The 23,818-nt window shown below is 44.8% G+C and overlaps 1 protein-coding gene across 1 annotated transcript; it reads right to left on the bottom strand.

Annotated features, from left to right (window-relative positions):
* Window positions 1–20,949: 20,949 nt before the first annotated feature.
* LOC123137513 (60S ribosomal protein L14-1) lies at window positions 20,950–22,498 on the bottom strand. Its single transcript, XM_044557300.1, has 5 exons — window positions 22,363–22,498; window positions 22,165–22,266; window positions 21,500–21,629; window positions 21,299–21,411; window positions 20,950–21,213 (listed from the first exon to the last, which is right to left on the bottom strand). Exons 1-5 carry the CDS (start codon window positions 22,363–22,365, stop codon window positions 21,160–21,162), a joined length of 402 nt encoding a protein of 133 aa, XP_044413235.1. The 5' UTR covers window positions 22,366–22,498; the 3' UTR covers window positions 20,950–21,159.
* Between the last annotated feature and the right edge of the window lie 1,320 nt (window positions 22,499–23,818).

Here is a 23,818-nt window from a genome sequence, read left to right as displayed (position 1 = left end):
CGGCTTTGGAAATGATCCACTCCCTAGAGGCTTCGGTGAGGTTCCCCTCCCCCCGCCCTCAACCCGCCCATTCTTAGTGGTGAAAACCTTGGTCCCCTATTTGGGCGGCAAAGATGTTGCGGAGTCGTGTTACTCCCTAGAGGCGTTGTCAGGGGATAACAATTGCGGAGGATGTGCAATGATGGTTTTGGTGGTGGCTGATACGTCTCCAAGGTATCTATATTTTTTTATTGTTCCATGCTATTATAGTCTCAATCTTGGATGTTTTATATACACTTTCAAGCAATTATATATCATTTTTTGGGACTAAACTATTAACATAGTGCTCAGTGCCAGTTGTTGTTTTTGCAAGTTTTTAGAATATCGGTACCAAATGAAGTCCAAATGCCATGAAACTTTTTGGAGATTTTTTTCTCGCAATAAGAGACCTTAGAAGCTTCGAGAGGGGATGAGAAGATGGAGCAGTGCCCCACAAGGCACCAGTGCGTGCCCAGGGGGTAGGACGCGCTCTGGTGATTTGTGGGGCCCACGTGGCTCCGTTTGACCTAACTCTACCTCTATAAATTCTCTAAAATCTAGAAACCAATAGGGGAGACCACGAAATACTTTTTCCGCCACCGCAACTTCCTGTTCTTGACAGATCCCATCTGGAGGCCTTTTTCGGCACTCTGCCGGAGGGGGATCCGATCACGGAGGGGCTCTACATCATCCTTGTTGCCCTTCCAATGATGCATGAGTAGTTTACCACAGACCTATGAGTCCGTAGTTAGTAGCTACATGGCTTCTTCTCTCTATTTGATCTTCAATACAATGTTCTCCTCGATGTTCTTGGAGTTCTATCTAACGTAATCACTTTTTGTGGTGTGTTTGTTGGGATTCAATGAATTGTGAGTTTATGATCAGATCTATCCATGAATTTATTTGAGTTTTCTATGAACTCTTTTATGCATGATTGTTATAGCTTCGTATTTCTCACCGATCTATAGATTTGGTTTGGCCAACTAGATTGATTTATCTTGCAATGGGAGAGGTGCTTTGTAACGGGTTCGATCTTGCGGTGCTCAAACCCAGTGACGGAAGGGGACATGACACATATGTATCGTTGCTATTCAGGGCAAAAAAGATGGGGTTTATTCATACATGAGTTTATCTTGTCTACATCATGTCATCTTGCTTAAGGCGTTACTCCATTTTTATGAACTTAATACACTAGATGCATGCCGGATAGCGGTCGATGTGTGGAGTAATAGTAGTAAATGCAGGCAAGAGTCGGTCTACTTGTCTCAGGCGTGATGCCTATATACATGATCATTGCCTTGGATATCGTCATAATTATTTGTTTTTCTATCAATTGCACACGAGTAATTTGTTTACCCACCGTATGCTATTTTCAAGAGAGAAGCCTCTAGTGAAAACTATGGCCCCTGGGTCTATCTCTTATCATATACAAAAACCAGAAATACATTGCTGTGTTTTTATTTTATTTCTTTTATTTTGTATTTTTGTCCGATCTATCTATCCAACATCATACAATTTAATCTTGGTCATAACTGTCAAGGGATTGACAACCCCTTGTTCGCGTTGGGTTGCAAGAATTTGTTGTTTGTGTGCAGGTGCTGCTAACGAGGTCTTATTTGGTTCTCCTACTGGATTGATAACCTTGGTTCTTAACTGAGGAAAATACTTACCTCTATTGTATTGCATCATCCTCTCCTCTTTGGGGAAATCCTAAGCAGTTCACAAGTAGTAGGAAGAATTTCTAGCGTCGTTGCAGGGGAGACATCATCAATATCTATCAAGTATCTACGCATAAAGTTTCATCTTCTTGCACTTACATTATTTGCCTTTTGCCTCTCATTTTCATCTCCCCCACTTCTAAAAAGTTTTTACAAAAATACAAAATATTTTCTTTTTGCGTTTTTGCGTGTTTTCTTGTTTGTTTGCTCAAAATTGCTACCATGGGTGATTTTGGTCTGGAAAGAAGTGAGGATGGCCTAAAATCAAAATTCCTACCAATTTAGATGCTAAAACTTTTGTGGTGCGACATGGGAATATTATAGAGAAAAGTGTTATCCAAGAATTTTTTAATTGCACTGGAACTTTGGCTTGTGGTGATGCTTCTATACTTAAAAGAACCAAAACTTATGCCGAAGCTATTTCCGCACTTATTCTTAAACTTGAGAGAAGATTTATTTGTACCCATCCTACTTTGCAAAGATTATTTTATGAGTTACCCGTTATAAAAAATCCTAGGGCTAAGAAAATAGCTACCCTTGTTCATATGAATGAATTTGATTATATAGTGCGGGACGCTAGAGAGCTCTTTGATTTTTATGGAATGAACCATGAAAAACCGGCAATATATGAGATTGTATATAATAGTGACTACTTGTTGAGATATCTATTTCATGATGATTAGTCTTCTGATGAAAATACCAAAAAGGAAGTCCCTCCTTTGAATATAATCCAACAAGTTTTTAATGGTATTAATAAACAATAGTCGAGGATTGTAACCAGTAACCAAGAGGGATTTGCGGATGGCCAACTTGCTAATGATAAAATTCCCATGGATGATGTGTTTCATATTGTTTTTGAAAAACCTCCCGAGGCAAACACATCTTTGAATGAAAAGAACAAAGACGACAACACTTGAAACAATGCATTATGCCTAGCTAGGGGCGTAAAACAATAGCGCTAGTTGGGAGGCAACCCAATAGTTATCTTAACTTTTTGTGTTTATTTTTCAGTTTTCTTGTGTGCACACAATTATGCTACTGTTATGATTGTGTTTTTATGTTTTAGTTAGTGTTTGTGCCAAGTAAAGCCTTTGGGATGATTTGGTTGATAGTTGCTTTGATTCTATGCAAAAAGAGAAACTTTGGCGTCTAGTAGCATAATTGTTCACATTTGCTAGAGAGCGATAAATTTCAGAATTTTTTAGACATGGTTGATATACAAATTTCCCACGTTGTCCTAATTTTTCAGAATTTTTTGAGTTACAATAGTATGGTCAATGTTCTGATTGCTACAGACTTTTTTGTTTTTGACAGATTCTGCTTTTGATGCATTGTTTTGCTTGTTTTGATGAAACTATTGATTATATCGGGGGGGTTAAGCCATGGAGAAGTTAGAATACAGTAGGTATAACGCAAAAACAAAATATGAATAGGTTTGGAACAATACTTAAAGTAGTGATTTGCTTTGTTATACTAACGCATCTCACGAGGTTTTGTTGAGTTTTGTGTGATTGAAGTTTTCAAGTTTGGGTGAGATCACGATGGATGAAGGAATAAGGAGTGGAAAGAGCCTAAGCTTGGGGATGCCCGATGCACCCCAAGGTAATATTCAAGGACTCCTAAGCCACTAAGCTTGGGGATGCCACGGAAGGCATCCCCTCTTTCTTCTACCAACTATCATTAATTTTACTTGGAGCTATATTTTTATTCATCACATGTCATGAGTTTTGCTTGGAGCGTCGTGTATTATATGATTCTTTGCTTTGTTTGCTTTTTAGTTTGTCATAATCATCCTTGCTGGACACACTTATTTGAGAGAGCCACACATTTATCATGATTTATTAGAATAAGTGCTTCACTTAAATCTTTTGAGCTAGGCAGCAGTTGTTGTAGTGCTTCACTTATATCTTTTTTAGCACAGTGGTGATCCTATTTTAAAGAAATACACTCTCATGCTTCGCTTATATTATTTTGAGAGTTCATAGAATTATATTTTGAAGAAATATTTACACTCTCATGCTTGACTTAAATCTGTTTGAGAGTTGATAATAGCAATGGTAATTTGCACAAGATATGAATTTGGTCCCAATATGATGAATATCCAAGAGGGATATAATGGAAACTTCCAAATAGATCATTGGATGTGATAGGTTTGATTCCTTGCAATAGTTTTGCGTATGGAGATGATAATATGTGAGTCGTGTTAGTGAGAAATTGTGCTTTAGTAAGAATATTGGTGTTAAGGTTTGTGATTCCCTATGCATGCACATAAAGTCAATAGTTATGCAACGGAGTTACATCCTACTTATGGTGCATTATTCAGTGTTAGTTGCATGTTTATGACCCATTTGTTTTTTGGTTGGTCTCTTCTCAATCTATTTGCTAGCCTTCATTTGTACTAAGCGGGAATATTGCTTGTGCATCCAAGCCCACCATACCTACCTATATGTGATTCATGCCATTCCAAGTAAATTTGCATGTGCCAACTCTAATTTTTCAAAATAAATTCCTGTTTTGTGTCCCCATACCGCATATTTTCCATGCTAGGTATTTTATTCTCACGATGAGTGTTTATTCACTTATCATTGCACAAGAGTGTGACGGGTAATAGGGATGCCCAGTCCCGAAATGAAAAAAATAATATGATGATAATAATAAGTTCCTTGGAAAGTGTTGGTATGGAAGGCACCCCTGGATACGGCTAGCCATGGCTTGTGAAAGAATGGTGAAAAGGAAATAAATTTTATTTTCTGTTTGAGAACTGCCTATATTTGTCTAGCATGGAAGATATTGGGAATTCTCGGTCATTTTTGTTGACCGGAAAAGCATGCCTCTCAAAATAACTTTAGCTCTAATTTAAGCCTTGAGCTCTAGCACCTCTACAAATTTCTGCTTCCCTCTACAAAGGGTCTATCTATTTACTTTTATGCAATTTTTATTTTTATTTTGAGTCTCTATCTTCTCTTACAAAGCACCAACTAGAGAGCGCTATTGTCATACTTTTGCATTGGATGTAGCTAATGTTGAGTGTGTTTCATGAATGGATCAATGATTGAGCAAAATGGGCTAGGGATAACTTTCATTAGCGTTTATATCTTGAAAAACATGGTTGCTTGTTAGTATGCTTGAGTATTGATGTCTTCATGTCAAATTATAGACTATTGCTTTGAATTATTCAAGTCTAAATGTCCATGCTACAAAAGAAAAGAGTATATGATGAATATGTTAGGTAGCATTCACACCAAAAAATCTATTTTTATCATTTACCTACTCGAGGAGGAGTAAGAATTAAGCTTGGGGATGCTTGATAGTTTTTATTGTTCCCTGCTATTATAGTATCAATCTTGGATGTTTTATATACACTTTCAAGCAATTATATGTCATTTTTTGGGACTAACCTGCTAACTTAGTGCCCAATGACAGTTGCTGTTTTTTTGCTTGTTTTTGGTTTTTTAGAATATCAGTACCAAATGCCACGAAACATTTTGGAGATTTTTTCTAGCAATAAGAGACCCTGGAAGCTTCGGGAGGGGACAAGAGATGGATCAGTGGCCCACGAGGCACCAGGGGGCGCCTAGAGGGTAGAGCGCGCCCTGGTGGCTTGTGGGGCCCACGTGGCTCCGTTTGACCTAACTCCGCCTCTATAAATTCTCTAAAATCTGGAAACCAACTGATGTGGACATAGATACCATAAATACATCTACAAATATTACACGAGACATCGTTGACACACTTGCATCTGGACCTATGACTAGAGCGCGTGCGAGACAAATAAATAATCAGGTTCTGTCGCTCCTTTGTACTTACAATTTAACTAATGAGAATATGATGTTACACTCATGTGTCAATTTTCTTGTACCCAGGGGAGAAAGTGATAAAGAGTTAGAAGATGAAAATAATTTTGTCTTGAATCTACAAGCAGCTGTGCTAATTGCATGCATGGGCTCAACCGAACCATCCATCATGCATGTTACGTCTACAACTAACAAGTGCAAGAGAAGCAAAGAAGGATTAGATTTCATGGACCAGAATAGGCCATGTGTCCCTGGATATTTTTGGCTGCTACGGAAGTACACGCCGGCCCATCGCATCAATTGGATTTGGCCTTACCTGAAGGAGTCCACATTAGACACGACAACGCGCAGTACCGACCGACAACCACAGTGCCGTATTCAATAAATAGTTAGCGTTTGTTAGGGTTTAGACTCGGGGTTTGTTTAGAGAAGTTTAGCTATATTGCTACTTTTATTTGTCTTCGCTCGTAGCGGCTAGTGCGACCGTCAAGACATTCTATCGGAACCCCATCTTGTGAGATTAGTCCCATCTAGCATATTCGCAATTTTGAGATTGTTTGGCTATTATTTGCTTGCATGTTCTTCGATTTGCTTACAGGAAAAATCCTTCGTGGATAGGTCGATCGCGTCGTTGGCTCGGTCGATAACGCCGTGGAGTTGGTTCAGCGATTGCCGTGGATATCAGTCGTGTACGGTTCTCCCTATACGGTTGGTAGCCGGATCGTGAGGGTCAAGTCCCACCCAAAATCGTAGTTATCTCCCTCTCATCGAAAGATCGGGTCCCCAGTTCACATCAAGTGGTATCAGTTTTCAGGTTCATCGGTGAGAGATTTACAGTTTTGTTAGATTAGTTTATTTTTCAGTCCTACAGCCCACAAAAAAGCCAAAAAAAATATTAGTTCATCCGTTGCACCTACCTTTTTAGCCTCTAGCAATTTTTGCATCTAGTATTTGTGTAGTTGAATCTTTGGTTGCATCCATCCTAGTCTTAGTGCTGGTTTAGATTTGTTTGGGAGAAAAACATCTACTAGATCAATCTATTTTTGTCCACCCTCCAGATCTTTGCCGCAATGTTCGTCTTAAACAAAAAAGATTGCACCCGATTGTTTCCTTTTCATCGCTGCACCTGTGCCCAACGTCCCATCCGCCTTAAAAACTGTGCATGTGCTGCCGCATGCACCCCCCAGACATCACCCGCTAGCTCCAAGCATCTTGGTTCCATCTTGGTTAGCCATCCATCATTACCCTTTGTGTACCACCGCCAGCCATCCATTATTAGTAATTTAGTGCCACCACTAGCAGCACACGTCTTAGCAAACACACAGGTTGTGCCTCGGTTTTTCTTTTTAGTGTACTAGTTTACTTTTTGATCTCTACTAGTACTACCGGTACGGCAATAGTAACAGACAAGCTGTTTTGAAACGTTTCCGTCTTGCTAACTGGCCTGGTAAAAAAAGCAAGAAAAAAAAGTGAAAAAAAACAGAGAAGAAAAAAGAGTAAAAAAAGTGAAAAAAAAAGAAATAGAAAAAAAATCAGGCCGGCTAGCATCTATTCTGGGCTGTTTTGTTCTCTTCTGGACTAGCATATATTATTTTTGCTGCTACTTGATCGCCACTCCATCTATCATATATTTTCGAGCTTTGTCATACATTGCGGATATACCTCACTTATATCTAGCTACTTAGAGCTATCATATTTTCATCGATTTTCCCTCATTTGATTTAGTATCTGGGCTTAGATTGTTTTCTCTCTTGCTAGTCGACTGCCAGCACTAGTTAAGAGTTTGAGCAATTATTCAACTTGGATTGCTTTTTGCTAAATTGTGCCACTGATATTGTGAGTTGAGAAACCTTTGCCAAGCTACACTTTTTCCTACCAATAAGTACAGGTCCCGACACTACTGATTCCTGGTTATCGCTCCATCCAATCTTCATCGGTTGTTTGAAGTCAACACCAACGCACCAATCGCCACTTGTTGCATTGGTAAGAACAAGTAAGAATTTGATACTAAGCTTGAGTGTGAGTGATTTTTCTTCACCACGTCCTACTAGTTGATAGGGATTATACACTGTGTTTTTTTCTCTTTCGCTAACAATGGCACAGGATCAACCCACACTTGAGGGCCTCACCGTGGATGTGAAATTCACCAGCGAGCGGCTCGCCCAACTTGAGGGTGTTCAGATTGTGGCAGAAGAGAGGCTCAAGGCCATTGAAGATGCACAAGGTGTTGCCAACACACAACTACAGGACATCTTGTTACGTTTGGACGAGTTGCGGACTACACCCCCCGTCAACAATAATGATGTTCCTCACAATTCCACGGGAGTTGCCGCTACTTCGCGAGCTCGACGTGTGCCCATGCGTCATCCACAACACCCCGCTATTGTCACCGATGTTGCCACCATAAACCAGCACCCACAAATTCCTCCTCGCGTCCACGAGCGACATGGGGACAACTACGAGGATTATTCTAGTGACACCAAAGACGACCAAATGGTCAACCACCACAATGACCATGCTCATCGACAACTACGTTTCAACCGTCATGGTGTGGTACGAGGTCAACCCAGGTATGATGTTAGAGATTATGAACACTCTAGTGCCAAAATCAAATTTACTATGTCTACTTTCAATGGTAAATATAATCCAGATGTTTATCTTGACTGGGAACTTTCTGTTGAACAAAAATTTGCATGTCATGATATTCCTGAGAACCAAAGAGTTAGGGCAACCACTAGTGAATTTACAAACTTTGCTTCTATGTGGTGGAGTGAATATTGTCGTATTAATGCAAATAATATACCTACTACTTGGGATGCCTTAAAACGAGCTATGCGACAACGTTATGTTCCTTCATATTATGCTCGTGATAAACTCAATGAATTGCAACGTTTAAAACAAGGTAGTAGTTCTGTAGAGGATTATTATCAAGAATTGCAAACTGGCTTAGTGCGATGTGGATTGGTTGAAACCGACGATGCTATGATGGCTAGATTTTTAGGTGGTTTGAATCGTGATATTCAGGATATATTGGACTATAAGGAGTACAATTCTATTACTCGTTTGTTTCATTTTGCTTGTAAAGCTGAAAGGGAAGTACAGGGACGACACAACAAGGGACGAGGTAATTTTTCTGCAGGTCATCACTCATCATGGACACACTCTCCAACTATCCCACCCACTACCGAGGCAACACCACATATCTCGAACAGTGGTGCACTCCCAACAAGTTTGAAATCAGCTCCACAATCCTCTGCGGCATCGAGAGCAATTTCTCAAGCACCCACCACTTCGTCCGGACGCACAAGAGACATGAAGTGTCATATATGCAAAGGTGGCGGGCACTTGATGAAGGATTGCCCAAATAAACGTGCTTTCATTGTGCGAGAAGATGGTGAGTACTCCTCTGCTAGTGATTTGGATGAAGATACGCGTGCTATGCTTGCCACTAATAATGCAGATGACACTAAGGAGCATGACACGGAGGAGATACATATTAATGCTGAGATGGCCGATCAGTACCCAAGCCTTGTAACCATGCGAGTACTTAGTGCCCAGGTGGGGCATGATGAGATGCCTCAACGCCATAATCTTTTTCAAACTAAGTTTGTTGTCAAAGGGCATTCCATTCGTGTGATTATTGATGGTGGAAGCTGCAATAATTTGGCGAGTATGGAGATGGTAGAGAAGCTTTCCCTCATCACTACGAGACATCCCCATCCATATTACATCCAATGGTTCAACGACTATGGTAAGTTGAAGGTAACATGTCGTGTGCGAGTACAATTTACACTTGGTTCATATCATGATTACGTTGACTGTGATGTTGTACCTATGCAAGCTTGTTCTTTATTGTTAGGTCGACCTTGGCAATATGATAATAGTGTTACTCGTCATGGTAGAACAAATTCATATACTCTTGTGTTCAAAGGAAAAACCATCAACTTGCTTCCTATGACTCCTGATGAGATCATAAATGATGAGAAAGTTAAATCAACGGACCGTACTACACACAATATGCTTGCTATCAATTCTGGAATTTTTTCGTTGACTGTCCCAACCTATGAGAGGGACATACTGCGTGCCCAAATAGTTCATTTGCGTTTCCATAATTCATACATAGACTTTGTGTGGGATAACACTTTTCATGATTTTCCTAATGGTGTTATTACAAATTTATTTCACCCTCCTGACATAACGCCTTCGGAACAGCCTATATACGTTGCATCTATTTTTGTGTTGTTCTATGATGTGTTTCAGATAAATAAAAGCCGAGGGCGGCTTTGTTTTTAAGAAAGGGGGGATGATGTGGACATAGATACCATAAATACATCTACAAATATTACACGAGACATCGTTGACATAGTTGCATCTGGACCTATGACTAGAGCGCGTGCGAGACAAATAAATAACCAGGTTCTATCGCTCCTTTGTACTTACAATTTAACTAATGAGAATATGATGTTACACTCATGTGTCAATTTTCTTGTACTCAGGAGAGAAAGTGATAAAGAGTTAGAAGATGAAAATCATTCTGTCTTGAATCTACAAGCAGTTGTGCTAATTTCATGCATGGGCTCAAGCGAACCATCCATCATGCATGCTACGTCTACAACTAACAAGTGCAAGAGAAGCAAAGAAGGATTAGATTTCATGGACCAGAATAGGCCATGTGTCCCTCGATATTTTTGGCTGCTTCGGAATTACACGTCGGCCCATCGCATCAATTAGATTCGGCCTTACCTGAAGGAGTCCACATTGGACACGACAGCGCGCAGTACCGACCGACAACCACGGCGCCGTATTCAATAAATAGTTAGCGTTTGTTAGGGTTTAGACTCGGGTTTTGTTTAGAGAAGTTTAGCTATATTGCTACTTTTATTTGTCTTCGCTCGTAGCGGCTAGTGCGATCGTCAAGACATCCTATCGGAACCACATCTTGTGAGATTAATCCCATCTAGCATATTCGCAATTTTGAGATTGCTTGGCTATTATTTTCTTGCATGTTCTTCGATTTGCTTGCAGGAAAAATCTTTCATGGATAGGTCGATCGCGCCGTTGGCTTGGTCGATAACGCCGTGGAGTTGGTTCAGCGATTGTCGTGGATATCAGTCGTGTACGGTTCTCCCTATACGATTGGTAGCCGGATCGTGAGGGTCAAGTCCCACCCAAAATCGTAGTTATCTCCCTCTCATCGAAAGATCGGGTCCCCAGTTCACATCACCAATAGGGGAGTCCACGAAATACTTTTTCCGCCACCGCAAGTTTCTAGGGTGTGTTTGGATGACCACCAAACCTGACCACACCAAAAAATTGGCTAGCCCATGACATTTGGTAGCTATTTGGATCAGTACCAAAAAAATGGCGTGCCCAGCACAACCGTCGCGTGCCCCTGTAAATCGCACCAACACGTGGGCGAGTCGTGGGCGGAGAAAAGCTCCGCCAATAAATTGGCATCGTGACTTTGTCCTCTAATTCCTGGTGGGCCCCATGTAATGTTACTGATGCGGTGCATGCAGTCGTGCATTTTGCATCTTTTGGCATGTAATTAATCGTTTTAGTCACAACGATTAGTGAGGGCATGCAGTTTTTGCTGTTAAAAAAACAAAGTGCATGCAGCGTGATATTTTCCGGCGCTGCGCGAGGACCACTGTACTAAAAACTTCCTGCTCTGGCTGTCTCGTGTGACTTTGTTGGCAAGCATATTTCTTTTTCTCTTGAAATGTATCTTAGATTTTATTTAGATGCTAGACGTGTGAAGTATTCCAAAGTCTAGTGTAGTCATTCTGGTCAGTGGTGCAAACTAAACTGAAGTCTTGCCAAATTTTTGGACAGCAACTGGGCTACAATCCAAACAAGAACTACTTACCAATATATTGGTCATGCCCTTGATTTGGTCATACCAAAATTTTGGTAGGGCTAGCTGGGGCTCAAACCAAACACACCCCTATTCTTGACAGATCCCATCTGGAGGCCTTTTCGGGCACTCTGCTGGAGGGGAATTCGGTCACGGAGGGGCTCTACATCATCCTTGCTGCCCTTCTGATGATGCTTGTGTAGTTTACCACAAATCTATGGGTCCATAGTTAGTAGCTAGATGGCTTCTTCTCTATTTGATCTTCAAGACAATGTTCTCCTCGATGTTCTTGGAGTTCTATCTGATGCAATCACTTTTTGCGGTGTGTTTGTTGGGATCTGATGAATTATGAGTTTATGATCAGATCTATCCATGAATATTATTTGAGTTTTCTCTGAACTCTTTTATGATGATTGTTATAGCTTCATATTTATCTTTGATTTGTTGATTTGGTTTGGCCAACTAGATTGATTTATCTTGCAATGGGAGAGGTGCTTTGTAATGGGTTTGATTTTGTGGTGCTCAATCCCAGTAACAGAAGGGGACATGACACGTATGTATCATTGTTATTAAGGGTAAAAATATGGGGTTTATTCATATGTGAGTTTATCTTGTCTACGTCATGTAATCTTGCTTAAGGTGTTACTCCATTTTTTATGAACTTAATACAGTAGATCCAAGCTGGATAGCAGCCGATGTGTGGAGTAATAGTAGTAGATGCAGGCAGGAGTCGGTCTACTTGTCTCGGACGTGATGCATATATACATGATCATTGCCTTGGATATCGTCATAATTATTTGCTTTTCTATCAGTTGCCCAACGGTAATTTGTTTATCCACCATATGTTATTTTCAAGAGAGAAGCCTCTAGTGAAAACTATGACCCCTGGGGTCTATCTTTATCATATACAAAACCAAAAATACCTTGCTATGTTTTTCTTTTATTTATTTTAATTTATATTTTTGTCCGATCTATCTATCAAACACCATACAATTTAACCTTGCTCGTAACCGTCAAGAGATTGACAACCCCTTGTTCGTGTTGGGTTGTAAGGATTTGTTGTTTGTGTGCAAGTACTGCTAACGAGGTGTTGCTTGCTTCTCCTACTAGATTCATAAACTTGATTTTTAACTGAGGAAAATACTTACCTCTACTGTACTGCATCATCCTCTCCTCTTTGAGGAAATCCCAACGCAGTTCACAAGTAGAAGTGACGAATGGCGGCTCGGATTCAATTCCTACCGGTCTCATGGCTGCAAGAGTGGAGGGTCCCTGTCGGTGCCGCTGGTGGGTTGCCACCCTCGATTCTGGGCAAGAGGGGATCAGGGTCCTGTCCCCTATTTGGTTCTATGTTGTGGCTGAGCCAATGGCGGCGTTGGTGCTTCATCAAAGTTTGGCCCAAACTTGTTGGTCTGCATTTACTGCTCTTTCCTAGTCCAAGTGGGACGTGAAGACATTTGGTTCCAAGTCCTTCAACACCTTAGCTTTCCCTATGTATGTCATAGTCTATGGCGAGGCCTCGGTGCGCATGTTCCTTTGAACTGTTAGGGCATCTTCGACGCTGACCCAGAAACGAGACATTGCGTCCGTCTACGGAAAGGGGGACAGTCCTCTAACGGGCCATCCAATGCTATCTGCATACATTTCAAATCTGCATTAAGCAATTCGGACAAAATTCATGGAAAACGGTTGATTTTCATACAAATCGGACAAAATTCGTTGCATTTTATATATATTTTTCAAACTAAACCGTACTCTAACCTAGTCTGACTAAATTACCGTCGATGCCCGTTCCCCATATCCGGCCGTCTATGAGCACCGGGAAGTGAAGCTCCAGCTCCGCCTCTCCAGCCTGCAAGCGGCTAATCACCTGACGAGGATGAGGCCACGAGGCGTAGCTTTAGCGGGAGGACAAGAGCGGTGGCCTTCCTGGGACACAAGCGTCGGCTCCTTCCCATGCTCTAATCTGCCTTGCTGTCGGCGGCGCCCGCGGACGTGCCTAGATTGTCGTTGTTGCACCATGCCGCGGCCACGGAGCCACCAGCCTCCTCATCACCGTCATCGGGCCCGTAAACTTCATCCGCCACCTCGTCGATCCCCTTGTAGGTGGCCTTTAAGTCTGCCTGATACTGGCGGTAGAGCCAGTAGTCGCGGCAAATGTCACGGGCGGCGCAGTAGGAGACAAGCAGAGCCTCCTGCTCACCCATGTCCATGTCCGCCGTGATGGCCGCACCAGGGGTGGGTAACTCATCCGTGCGCCGGTACTCGTCGAGGAGGCGGAGATTGTAGGCCTGTTCGACCTGTGCCTGCCGGAACACGGCCTCCCACTCCTCCATCACCATGTCGGTGTAGTGAGCATGGGCCTTGCCAATGGTGATGTCGGCATTGGTTGGTGAAGGATTGTAGGCCTGTTCGGCCAGCGCCTACCGAACTCCCACTCCTCCAGCACCATGTCGGTGTAGTGAGCATGGGCCTTGCCCATGGTGATGCCGACATTGGCCGATGAAGCCGCCGGCTCATCGTCAACCGCCTCTGCCCTCCGCAGCGCCGGCCTCCTGCCAGCCGGCCACAATGGTGGTGATCTCCCCCTTCTGTTCAAACAAGAGGCCGTCCTAAGGTTTAAATAGCGGGCTTGGCACCTCCGCAGCGTCGACCTCCTGCCAGCCGGCCACAATGGTGGTGATCTCCCCTTTCTGTTCAGACAAGAGGTCGTCCTAAGGTTTAAATAGTGGGCTTGGCACCTCCGCAGCGCCGGCCTCCTGTCAGCCGGCCACAATGGTGGTGATCTCCCCCTTCTGTTCAAACAAGAGGCCGTCCTAAGGTTTAAATAGCGAGCACAGGAGTAGGTTTGTCAGCAACCGGGTATGTTTAGCGGAGGAGGCAGACAAGAGGTCCTTAATGGTGCTGCAAATGAATAAAGTGTTGGCATAGTAGATTTCTCAGCAACCAAGTACGTTTAGTGGAGGAGGCGGATGGACAAATGTCGCATGCACCGGCAAGCAGCGCTGTCGAAGCTCTTGGCCTGCGCTTCTGTCAACGGTGCTGGCAACCCGGACCCACCAAGCAGCCACAGCCGCGGCCACGTCGTCCCTACCCAGCGGTCCACACGGGCCAGGAGGCCCAACCCGCTCGTCATTGGGCCGACGTGGGCTAACTGAAGCCCGCACCGCACGCCTACCAAAGCAGGCGAGCGACTCGGCATCACCATCCAGAGGATCACGAACGAACCGGCGTCTGCTGCCTTCCCTTACCGAACCCTAGTTCTTCCTGTTTTCCCCATTCGAGCGCCGCTCCTTGTAATCGATCTGTACCAAGCTACTACTTTAGAGAGCTACATGTAAATCACATACTGTTATCCTATCATCTGGTATCAGAGACGCCAGCCACCACTCCTCGCCGCTCTGCTTCGTCCTGGCGCATCTCATCGAGACGCGCGGCCTCCGCCAAGCCCGCGACGCCATGGATCCAGGAGTTTCCGCCTTCCTCACTCGGTTCGAGACGAAGATCGAGGCCGCCATCGACGGTCTCACCAAGGCGCAGTAGTCGACCGCAACAAAAATCGACGATCTCCTCAGCTGGCGCCCAGATCTGGAGCGCCCGTCGCGGATCTCAGTGACGCGATGTCCGCCCTCCAAGCCGCGCCGCCTACATCACCCAAAGGAGAGGAGATCCAGCGTGCACCCATGTTGCAGCCGCTGGGGGACCACCTCAGCACCTCAGCAGGCGCAACGAACAACCAGCAAGGGTCCGATGGCCACGGCGTGTTCTCTCTCGAATGGGGGCATCCGGTGGTGTCACTGGAGACGCCGCCTCCGCCCCCGGCAAAAGGTCAGACCACCCTTCTGAATTCCCCCATCCCTCTGTCACCGTTTACACATGCGAGTCAAATGCTCACTGGTTTGGGCCAAGCGCATCCCTCCATCGTTTCCCCCAATTATCGGGCGAAAATCTGAACCTATGGAAAACCTTGTGTGAGCAGTACTTTAGCATGTTTGGGATAACGCAATCCTTCTGGGTTCCCATGGCCGCCCTCAACTTCTCTGGGTCAGCGGCCATATGGCTTCAATCTATTCAGAAGCGTCTCAACAAGTTCGATTGGGATGCGTTCACGTCTCTGTTAGGTACGCGTTTCGGTAGGGATAGGCAACAGATGCTCAGTAGGCAGTTTTTCACCATCCACCAAACTTCTTCTATAGCAGATTATATTGAAAAGTTTGAAGTTATTATCAATCATCTCAGTTCATATTCAGATACTATGCATCCTTACTATTTCTTGACTCGTTTTGTCGAGGGCCTGCGGACGGACATACGAGCGGTGGTAATGGTGCAGCGCCCACCCGATCTGGATACGGCAAGCGCTCTGGCGCTGCTTCAAGAAGAAGTGGCCGATGGCACGCGTACCCCACCAGTGCACACCCAGGAGCTGCCACAACGTGACGGTGTTCCGCTACCACTTCCGGCTCCTCCTTTGCGTCATCCCCCAGCCATGATCGCAACAGATCTCCGTGGCACTGACGCAGCGCGCGCGGAGGCCTCCAAGCTCAAGACTCTGCATGAATATAGAAGAGCCCGTGGCTTATGTTTCAAGTGCGGCGAGAAGTGGGGGAACGACCATGTGTGCCCCACCTCAGTGCAGTTGCACGTTGTAGAAGAGCTACTGGACATGTTTGGCATCGACAGTTTCGTTGACACCCAAGTGAGTTCAGAAGAGGGGCTGCAAGAGACTGCTATGGCCATTTCAGTTTCTGCTGTTACAGGAGGTGTGTCAGCCAGGGCTTTTCAGCTTCGAGCTTGGCTTCAGGGGCACGAAGTACTCATGTTGGTCGATTCAGGCAGCTCCAATTCTTTCATTAATGAGAATCTGGCAAGTAAGCTTTCAGGGACCCAGCCAATGGACAAGCCCAGCTGGGTGCGAGTGGCTGGCGGAGGGGAATTAGTCTGCAAGGAAATTGCCCCGCAGTGTGCTTGGTATGCTCAAGGACACGAGTTCTACACGGATCTAAAGGTTCTGGCTCTGGGCACATACGACGTCATTTTGGGCATGGATTGGTTAGAGGAGCACAGCCCGATGCAGGTGGACTGGCGTGCGCGCGTCATTGAGATCCCAACACCAGCAGGTCCGCTTCGGCTAGTGGGGCACGATGCAACTTCCACAGATTGCCATTCCATCAACAGTCTGCAGCTGCAAAACCTGTGCAACAAAGGGTCAATCTCTCATATCATACACCTGTGTGCGGTAGCCCCTCCACAAGAAGATCTGGAGCCAACTCCAGATTGCATTCAGGAAATTGTTGATCAGTTCTCGGACGTGTTCGAAGAACCAGTGGGACTTCCACCGAGGAGGGCATGCGATCATCGTATTCCCCTGATTCCAGGAGCAAGGCCAGTCAATGTCAGACAATATCGTTACAAACCAGAACAGAAAACAGAAATTGAAGCTCAAGTCGAAGCCCTACTGAAATCTGGTGTTATCCAATGCAGCAACAGCCCTTTTTCCTCTCCTGTCATTTTGGTGAAGAAGAAAGACGGAACCTGGCGTCTATGCATCGACTACAGACAGCTGAATGCCATCACTGTGGTGGGCAAATTCCCTGTCCCAGTTATCGCGGAACTGTTGGACGAATTACACGGAGTAGCCTGGTTTTCCAAGTTGGATTTACGCGCGGGGTACCATCAGATCAGACTCGCGCCGGCGAAGGAGTACAAGACAGCTTTCTCTACCCACCAGGGACATTTTGAGTTCAAGGTGCTATCATTTGGATTAGCAGGGGGGCACCTACTTTCATTGAGGGATTAACCACAACTCTTAAGCCAGACATAAGAGTCTGTGTCCTGTGTTTCTTCGATGACATCTTGATCTTCAGTACTTCTTTGGAGGAGCACAAACGCCATGTCAGGCAGGTGCTGGAGTTGCTGCGCAAAGACCAATGGAAAGTAAAATATAGCAAGTGTGCTTTTGGACAAAGCAAAGTCTCTTATCTGGGGCATGTCATCAGCGCACATGGGGTAGCCACAGATCCAACCAAGATAGCAGCAGTGGCTAACTGGACCTCTCCACAAAATGTCAAGGGCGTCCGCAGTTTCTTGGGCCTCGCGGGTTACTATCACCGTTTTGTCCAGAATTTTGGAGTAATTGCAAAGCCACTGTTCAACTTGTTGAAGAAAGGAGTTCCCTTCCTCTGGACTTCCATCACCGAAACGGCATTCCAGGTGCTGAAAAAGCAACTCATTTCAGCCCCAGTTTTGGCGCTGCCCAACTTTGAACAGCCGTTCACTGTGGATACAGACGCGTGCGATCGTGGCATCGGGGCAATCCTACAGCAGCAAGGGCACCCCATAGCTTTCATGAGCAAGGCTCTGAGCCCAAGGTACCAAGGTCTGTCGACGTACGAAAAGGAATACTTGGCCATCATTGTAGCGGTGGAACAGTGGCGGCCTTATCTGCAACATTCAGAATTCGTCATCTATACAGATCAAAAAAGCCTCACCCACCTGGAAGAGCAAAGGCTGAATACCCCGTGGCAGCAGAAGGCGTTTACGAAGCTCCTGGGACTCAGATACTGCATCAAGTATAAGAAGGGGACTGACAACAGTGGTGCAGACGCCTTATCGCGGGCGGATCCAGCAGAAGCACTGGTGTTGGTTACGTCTTGTCAACCCAGCTGGCTGGAGGATGTACTCAGCAGCTACAACAATAACCCGCATGCCCAGAAGCTTTTGGAGCAGTTAGCGGTGCGTGACGATCCCAAGGGCAGGTTTCAACTGCAACAAGGCATTCTCAGGTTCAGGGGGAGGATCTGGCTGGGAGGGGGAACACACATTCAACAACGCATCATCCAAGCCTTTCATGACAGTCCAATGGGAGGTCACTCAGGTTTCCCGGTGATGTACAGTCGCATCAGACGCCTGTTCGCGTGGCCTAAAATGAAGGCACAAGTCAACCACTACGTGCAGTGCTGCACAGTCTGCCAACAGGACAAACCAGACAGAGTGGCTGCACCAGGTCTCCTGCTACCTCTGCCCATTCCTTCCAAACCATGGGACATGATTTCCATGGATTTTGTAGAAGGTCTCCCTCAATCCAGCCGTTTCAATTGCCTGCTGGTAATAGTTGACAAAAGAACGAAGTTCAGTTACTTCCTTCCCTTAGCTCATCCGTATACAGCGGCATCAGTAGCTCAATTGTTCATCCAGCAAGTATACAAAATACATGGCCTTCCAGGAGCTATTGTGTCCGATCGGGATCCGGTTTTCACTAGTCACTTTTGGCAAGAAATGTTCAAAGCAGCAGGCACGCAACTCAGGCTCAGCATAGCCAATCATCCTCAAACGGATGGCCAGACCGAGAGGGTCAACCAATGTGTGGAAACCTTCTTGCGTTGCTTCACGCAAGCGTGCCCAAGGCGATGGAGTTTCTGGATCCCTCTTGTTCAATTTTGGTATAACAACTCTCCTCATTCGGCCATCGGAATGACTCCTTTCAAAGCCATGTTCGGATATGAGCCTAGGCACTGGGGGATCATAGCAGAGAACGTCGGCTCGGTACCAGCTCTCAATTCTTGGATAGAGGAGCGGGATACTGTTCAGGAACTACTACAGCAGCATTTGAACAGAGCCAGACAGCTCATGAAGAACCAAGCTGACAAGAAACGATCATTTCGGGCATTTGAGGTAGGGGACCAAGTTTTCCTGAAACTACAACCTTACATACAAACCTCCGTGGCACCAAGAGCGAATCACAAGTTGGCGTACAAGTACTACGGGCCATTCCTGATAGTGGCCAAGATCAATGAGGTGGCCTACAAGCTGCAACTCCCACCGCAAGCAACTATTCACCCTGTGTTTCACGTCTCGCTGCTGCGCCGGGTGCTGAACTCTTGTACGTCTGTTGAACCTCAACTTCCACATTGCACTGATGAGCTGGCAGTGCCTGTGTCTATCATTCAGTCAAGGTGGAGAATGTCCAAGGGCAAGATGCGCGAACAAGTTAAAGTTCGCTGGTCCAACTCAGACACACTGGGAGACACTTGGGAGGACAAAGCCAGTCTTTAGGAACGGTTCCCGCTTGCGGAGGCTTGGGGACAAGCCTCGTTTCAAGGAAAGGGGGGTGTCAACGGTGCTGGCAACCCGGACCCACCAAGCAGCCACAGCCACGGCCACGTCGTCCCTGCCCAACGGTCCACACAGGCCAGGAGGCCCAACCCGCTCGTCATTGGGCCGACGTGCGCTAACTGAAGCCCGCACCGCGCGGCTACTAAAGCAGGCGAGCGACTCGGCATCACCATCCAGAGGATCACGAACGAACCGGCGGCTGCTGCCTTCCCTTACCGAACCCTAGTTCTTCATGTTTTCCCCATTCGAGCGCCGCTCCGTGTAATCGATCTGTACCAAGCTACTACTTCATAGAGCTACATCTAAATCACATACTGTTATCCTATCAGCTTCTCTTCAAACACGAGAGTGGCAGCAGTCAGGCTCAGGTTGTGCCTTTTCTCTATAACAAAATACAAGTTCAAATATTTTATGTGCTCGCCCCAAACACCTTGGTGGCTTGGGGGTCCTTGACATTGCTATATTTGGTCAGGCTCTTAGGCTACGCTGGCTTTCGTTGGCATGGCAACGTCCGCCGCGACCGTGGGTTAGCTCCCCTCTACCCTGCTACAATGAGGACAGGCAACTCTTCGCGATGGCAACAAATATAACAATCGAAGACGGCCGAAAGGCAAATTTCTGGAATGACCGCTGGCTGCATGGATCGTGCCCAAAGACGATTGCCCCATACCTATTCCAGGTCTCGACGCGGAAGAACCGCTCAGTCGCGCGACCTATCTAGGGGACTCTCTGAGCATATGGTCTCGGAGCTCACTGAACTAGCTGCAATGCTCGATAATGTAGAACTGGTTGAGGGCCAAGCTGACACCATTGCCTGGAGGTTTGAGCAAAACCAGGAGTACAACCATGAGCGGAGTTTAGAAACCCCATCTCATCTTCTCATCGAGTGCCCCTGGTCCAGAACCATTTGGGAGTCCTTCGCCACGCTTGCAGATATGCCTGCTCTCTGCCCGGCGAATTGAACAGGAGACACTAAGTAGCGGAATCGACGGATCTTCCAGAAGGAATCCTTGACTTTGGAAAGCTTCAGACGTAAGATTAGGGACGAGATCAGATTGTGGCAGGTGCTGGGATCCCCTTTGATCCGGGCTGAGCCCCCGCCCCAGCTCTCTTCTCTTTTCTTTCTCCTTATTTTCCCTTCCTCTTGCGCTGAGTGTCTTGTTTTTCGGACACTTGACCTCTTTTGTACCTTGTTATTCTCTTCTGATCAATGAATTTGGCAAGCTTTGCCAGCATTCAAAAAGAAATATTTTATGTGCTACAGCCTTCAAAACTTTTATTATTGAACTTTTAGCCGTCTAGGCTATCAAATACAGAGCAACTGACCAACAATGAAGGTACCACAGCACTTCATTTTATTCTTATTTAATTAACAGTTTCACTTAGATTCAAAAGATATGCTTACCCTACTCAATTCTTAAAAAATAACCACAAGCGCACAAGTCAAAAGTAAAAACAGAGAACCGGGCAACATATCACATATGAATAAGGCAAGAGGCACATCTGTAGCAAACTAGCTTGGGTATTCAATAACAGCCATGACAAAATATGAAATAGTTCGCTGAAAACAGTTGTACTAATTCTGGCTTTAAGAACACTGGAACATAGAGCAGATCCAACTTGGAACAAAAAAACTCAACATGCCATCCACTAGGATATTCTAAGCAGCAACCTCCTTGAGCTTGGCAAGCTCTTGCCTGATAGCACCACCCCTCTGTTCATATGAAAAATGACAGGTTAAGCAGGTGAAAAAAGGCATGCCCTACACTAATAAACCAGATGGTAGTGAAATGCCTCACCTTAATCTTAGCCAACATGACCTTGAACCTGTCAAAGTCATTCAGCGATGCTCTTCTCTTCTGGACAACAAGCTTCTTACCCCATGAGCTGTTCTCCCATTTGGTTTTCACATCTACAAAATGGCACCACGAACTCAAATAAGCATCAACAGAACAAACTCCAAATGTTGCAGATGTGGGCACCACAAGATTGACCATTACCTGCTTCCTCCATGGCCTTGATCAAAGTTGCCTTCTTAGGGATACGCTTGATGTCAATCTTGATGTCGGTCAGCGAAAGACGCTTGAAGTTCATCTGGCACCTGACCATATCAGGAGCATCCACAAGTGCCTGAATGCACCAGAGTAATGAGAAATTCAATACTCAAAGAGCCACAACATAACTAACCAGAACTAGAGCAGACAGCTAAACTCTAATTGCAAGAACACATGATAACCAGTAACAATCATATGCAGAACATCTTTCAAGGTAAACAGAAATAAACCCGTTGATCTTGCAAGCAGTGCATTATACAACCATTATCACGGTAAACAGCACTGTCAGATAACCACAGGTATTGTTCTATACATCACCTCAGTAATTGCACTAGGCACAAAAGTTACAGCTAATCCTAATAAACTAACAGAACAACTTCTAGGATATGGCACTCGTAGAATTCCATTTGTTGTTTCATCATCTGAAAGTAGCTAATAACATTTCAAAAATGAAACTAGCTAATAAAACAAAACAGATAACTACATTTCTTCCGGAGAACAACCCATAGCACAAGATTTCTTGCCAACAAACAGAACATGGCTATAGAACTCTAGATCTACTACGCCACAAGAGTGCTTCGGAACTCCAACCAGCAAGACTCGGCACTCACCCGGTTCTGGTCGACGACGTCGACGATGACGACGAGGCGGCCGTAGTCCTTGCCGTAGTTCACCAGGGCCACGCGCCCGATCTCGACGAACCTCTTGAACGGCTGCACGTAACACAAAGACACCGAACCTCGTCAAAACACGCGTCGCTGAAAAGCCTTACCGGAGCAGCACAGAACCAAAGCGACCAATCGACGTACCATCTTTGCGGCGGCGGCGTGGGGCGAGACGGCGAGGCGAGGAGACGGGTGGGCGGGCAGAAAGGCAAGAGGAGCTAGGGTTCGGCAGCGAGAGCGGATTATAAAGGCAGCGTGCAAGTCCCGGTGAGCCCGTGGATCGTGACGCGAGCTCTCCTAGCCGTCCGATGCAGGTCAGAGAGTTACTGGGGGGTTTCTGGGCTTTGGAATGAATAACGGGCCTAGTAGAGTCGTCGTTCACTCTCTCTCTCCCTATTGGGCTTATGTGCAAACTATCCAAATTAGGCTTGGCCCATGAAGTAGCAGTAGGCAGGCAGGACCAAATCCTCAATCGCTATTCACCTCAAAAAAAAAATCATGCATAGCCTAGAGTTGTAGGAGAGAGAATAAATTAGACTATATTATGGAATTTTCAAAGTATATATGCATTAAGGAGGATGGAGTCAGGCTAGATCTATACTATAATATCCTTAATGTCTATAATGGAGTCATCTTTTATGCGGGTTTCCACTTTAAGCAATGATTTTAGAATCCGATTCAATAGAAAATGAGAAAATATGCAAACAAAATAGAAGAAACAAATGTGTGTGGGGGGGGGGGATATATTATATATTCCTAGGTTAGATTCATTATCTAATCAGTTATATGGATATGGAATTCGCTTCTATGTAGTTCGGACAATTCACATTATCATTTCAATTTGATTTCAATTTGTACTTTTTAGTTACTTTACTTCTCCCCAATAAAGCTTAGAAGTAAGAATTTATTGATTGATTGTATCCTTAACCATTTTTTTGGACACGAGGAACTACTCATCATGAATCCACTAATTGTTGTTGCTTCTGTTATTGCTGCTGGATTGGCCGTAGGGCTTGCTTCTATTGGACCTGGAGTTGGTCAAGGTACTATTGCAGGACAAGCTGTAGAAGGTATTGCGAGACAGCCAGAAGCAGAAGGTAAAATACGAGGTACTTTATTGCTTAGTCTAGCTTTTATGGAAGCTTTAACAATTTATGGACTAGTTGTGGCACTAGCGCTTTTATTTGTGAACCCTTTTGTTTAATCTTAAAAAAATCTTTCGATTTCGATTAGATACTTTTTTCTTTTTTTAGTAAATTGGTATTTGCTTTCGCAATTCTAATTATATCAAAACTTTATTTAATTTACTCCTATTTATTACTCCTGGAATTATCTATTTATCGGGACAGATAATACCCCATTATAGGAAGGGCTGAGTTGAGTATTATTAATTTAGAAGATGTGATCACCTTTTTATTTCCCGTCCTTAGTTTAGGAAAGTGGAAAGTTTTCTCCTTTTATTTTAGGAATTTTGGGAACAGAACATTTCAACAAAGGAAGTCTTTCACCGGTCAAACAAGACATAAAACTTAATCTAAAAGAAATTACTAGATTGAATCTATTTATATTAAAAATGATAAAAAAAGGGCGAGCGAAGTAA

Source organism: Triticum aestivum, chromosome 6B, assembly GCF_018294505.1.
Source record: "Triticum aestivum cultivar Chinese Spring chromosome 6B, IWGSC CS RefSeq v2.1, whole genome shotgun sequence".
Lineage (NCBI taxonomy): Eukaryota > Viridiplantae > Streptophyta > Magnoliopsida > Poales > Poaceae > Triticum > Triticum aestivum.
Note: the sequence above shows the minus strand (reverse complement) of the source record. Positions and strands in the feature narration are given on the sequence as shown.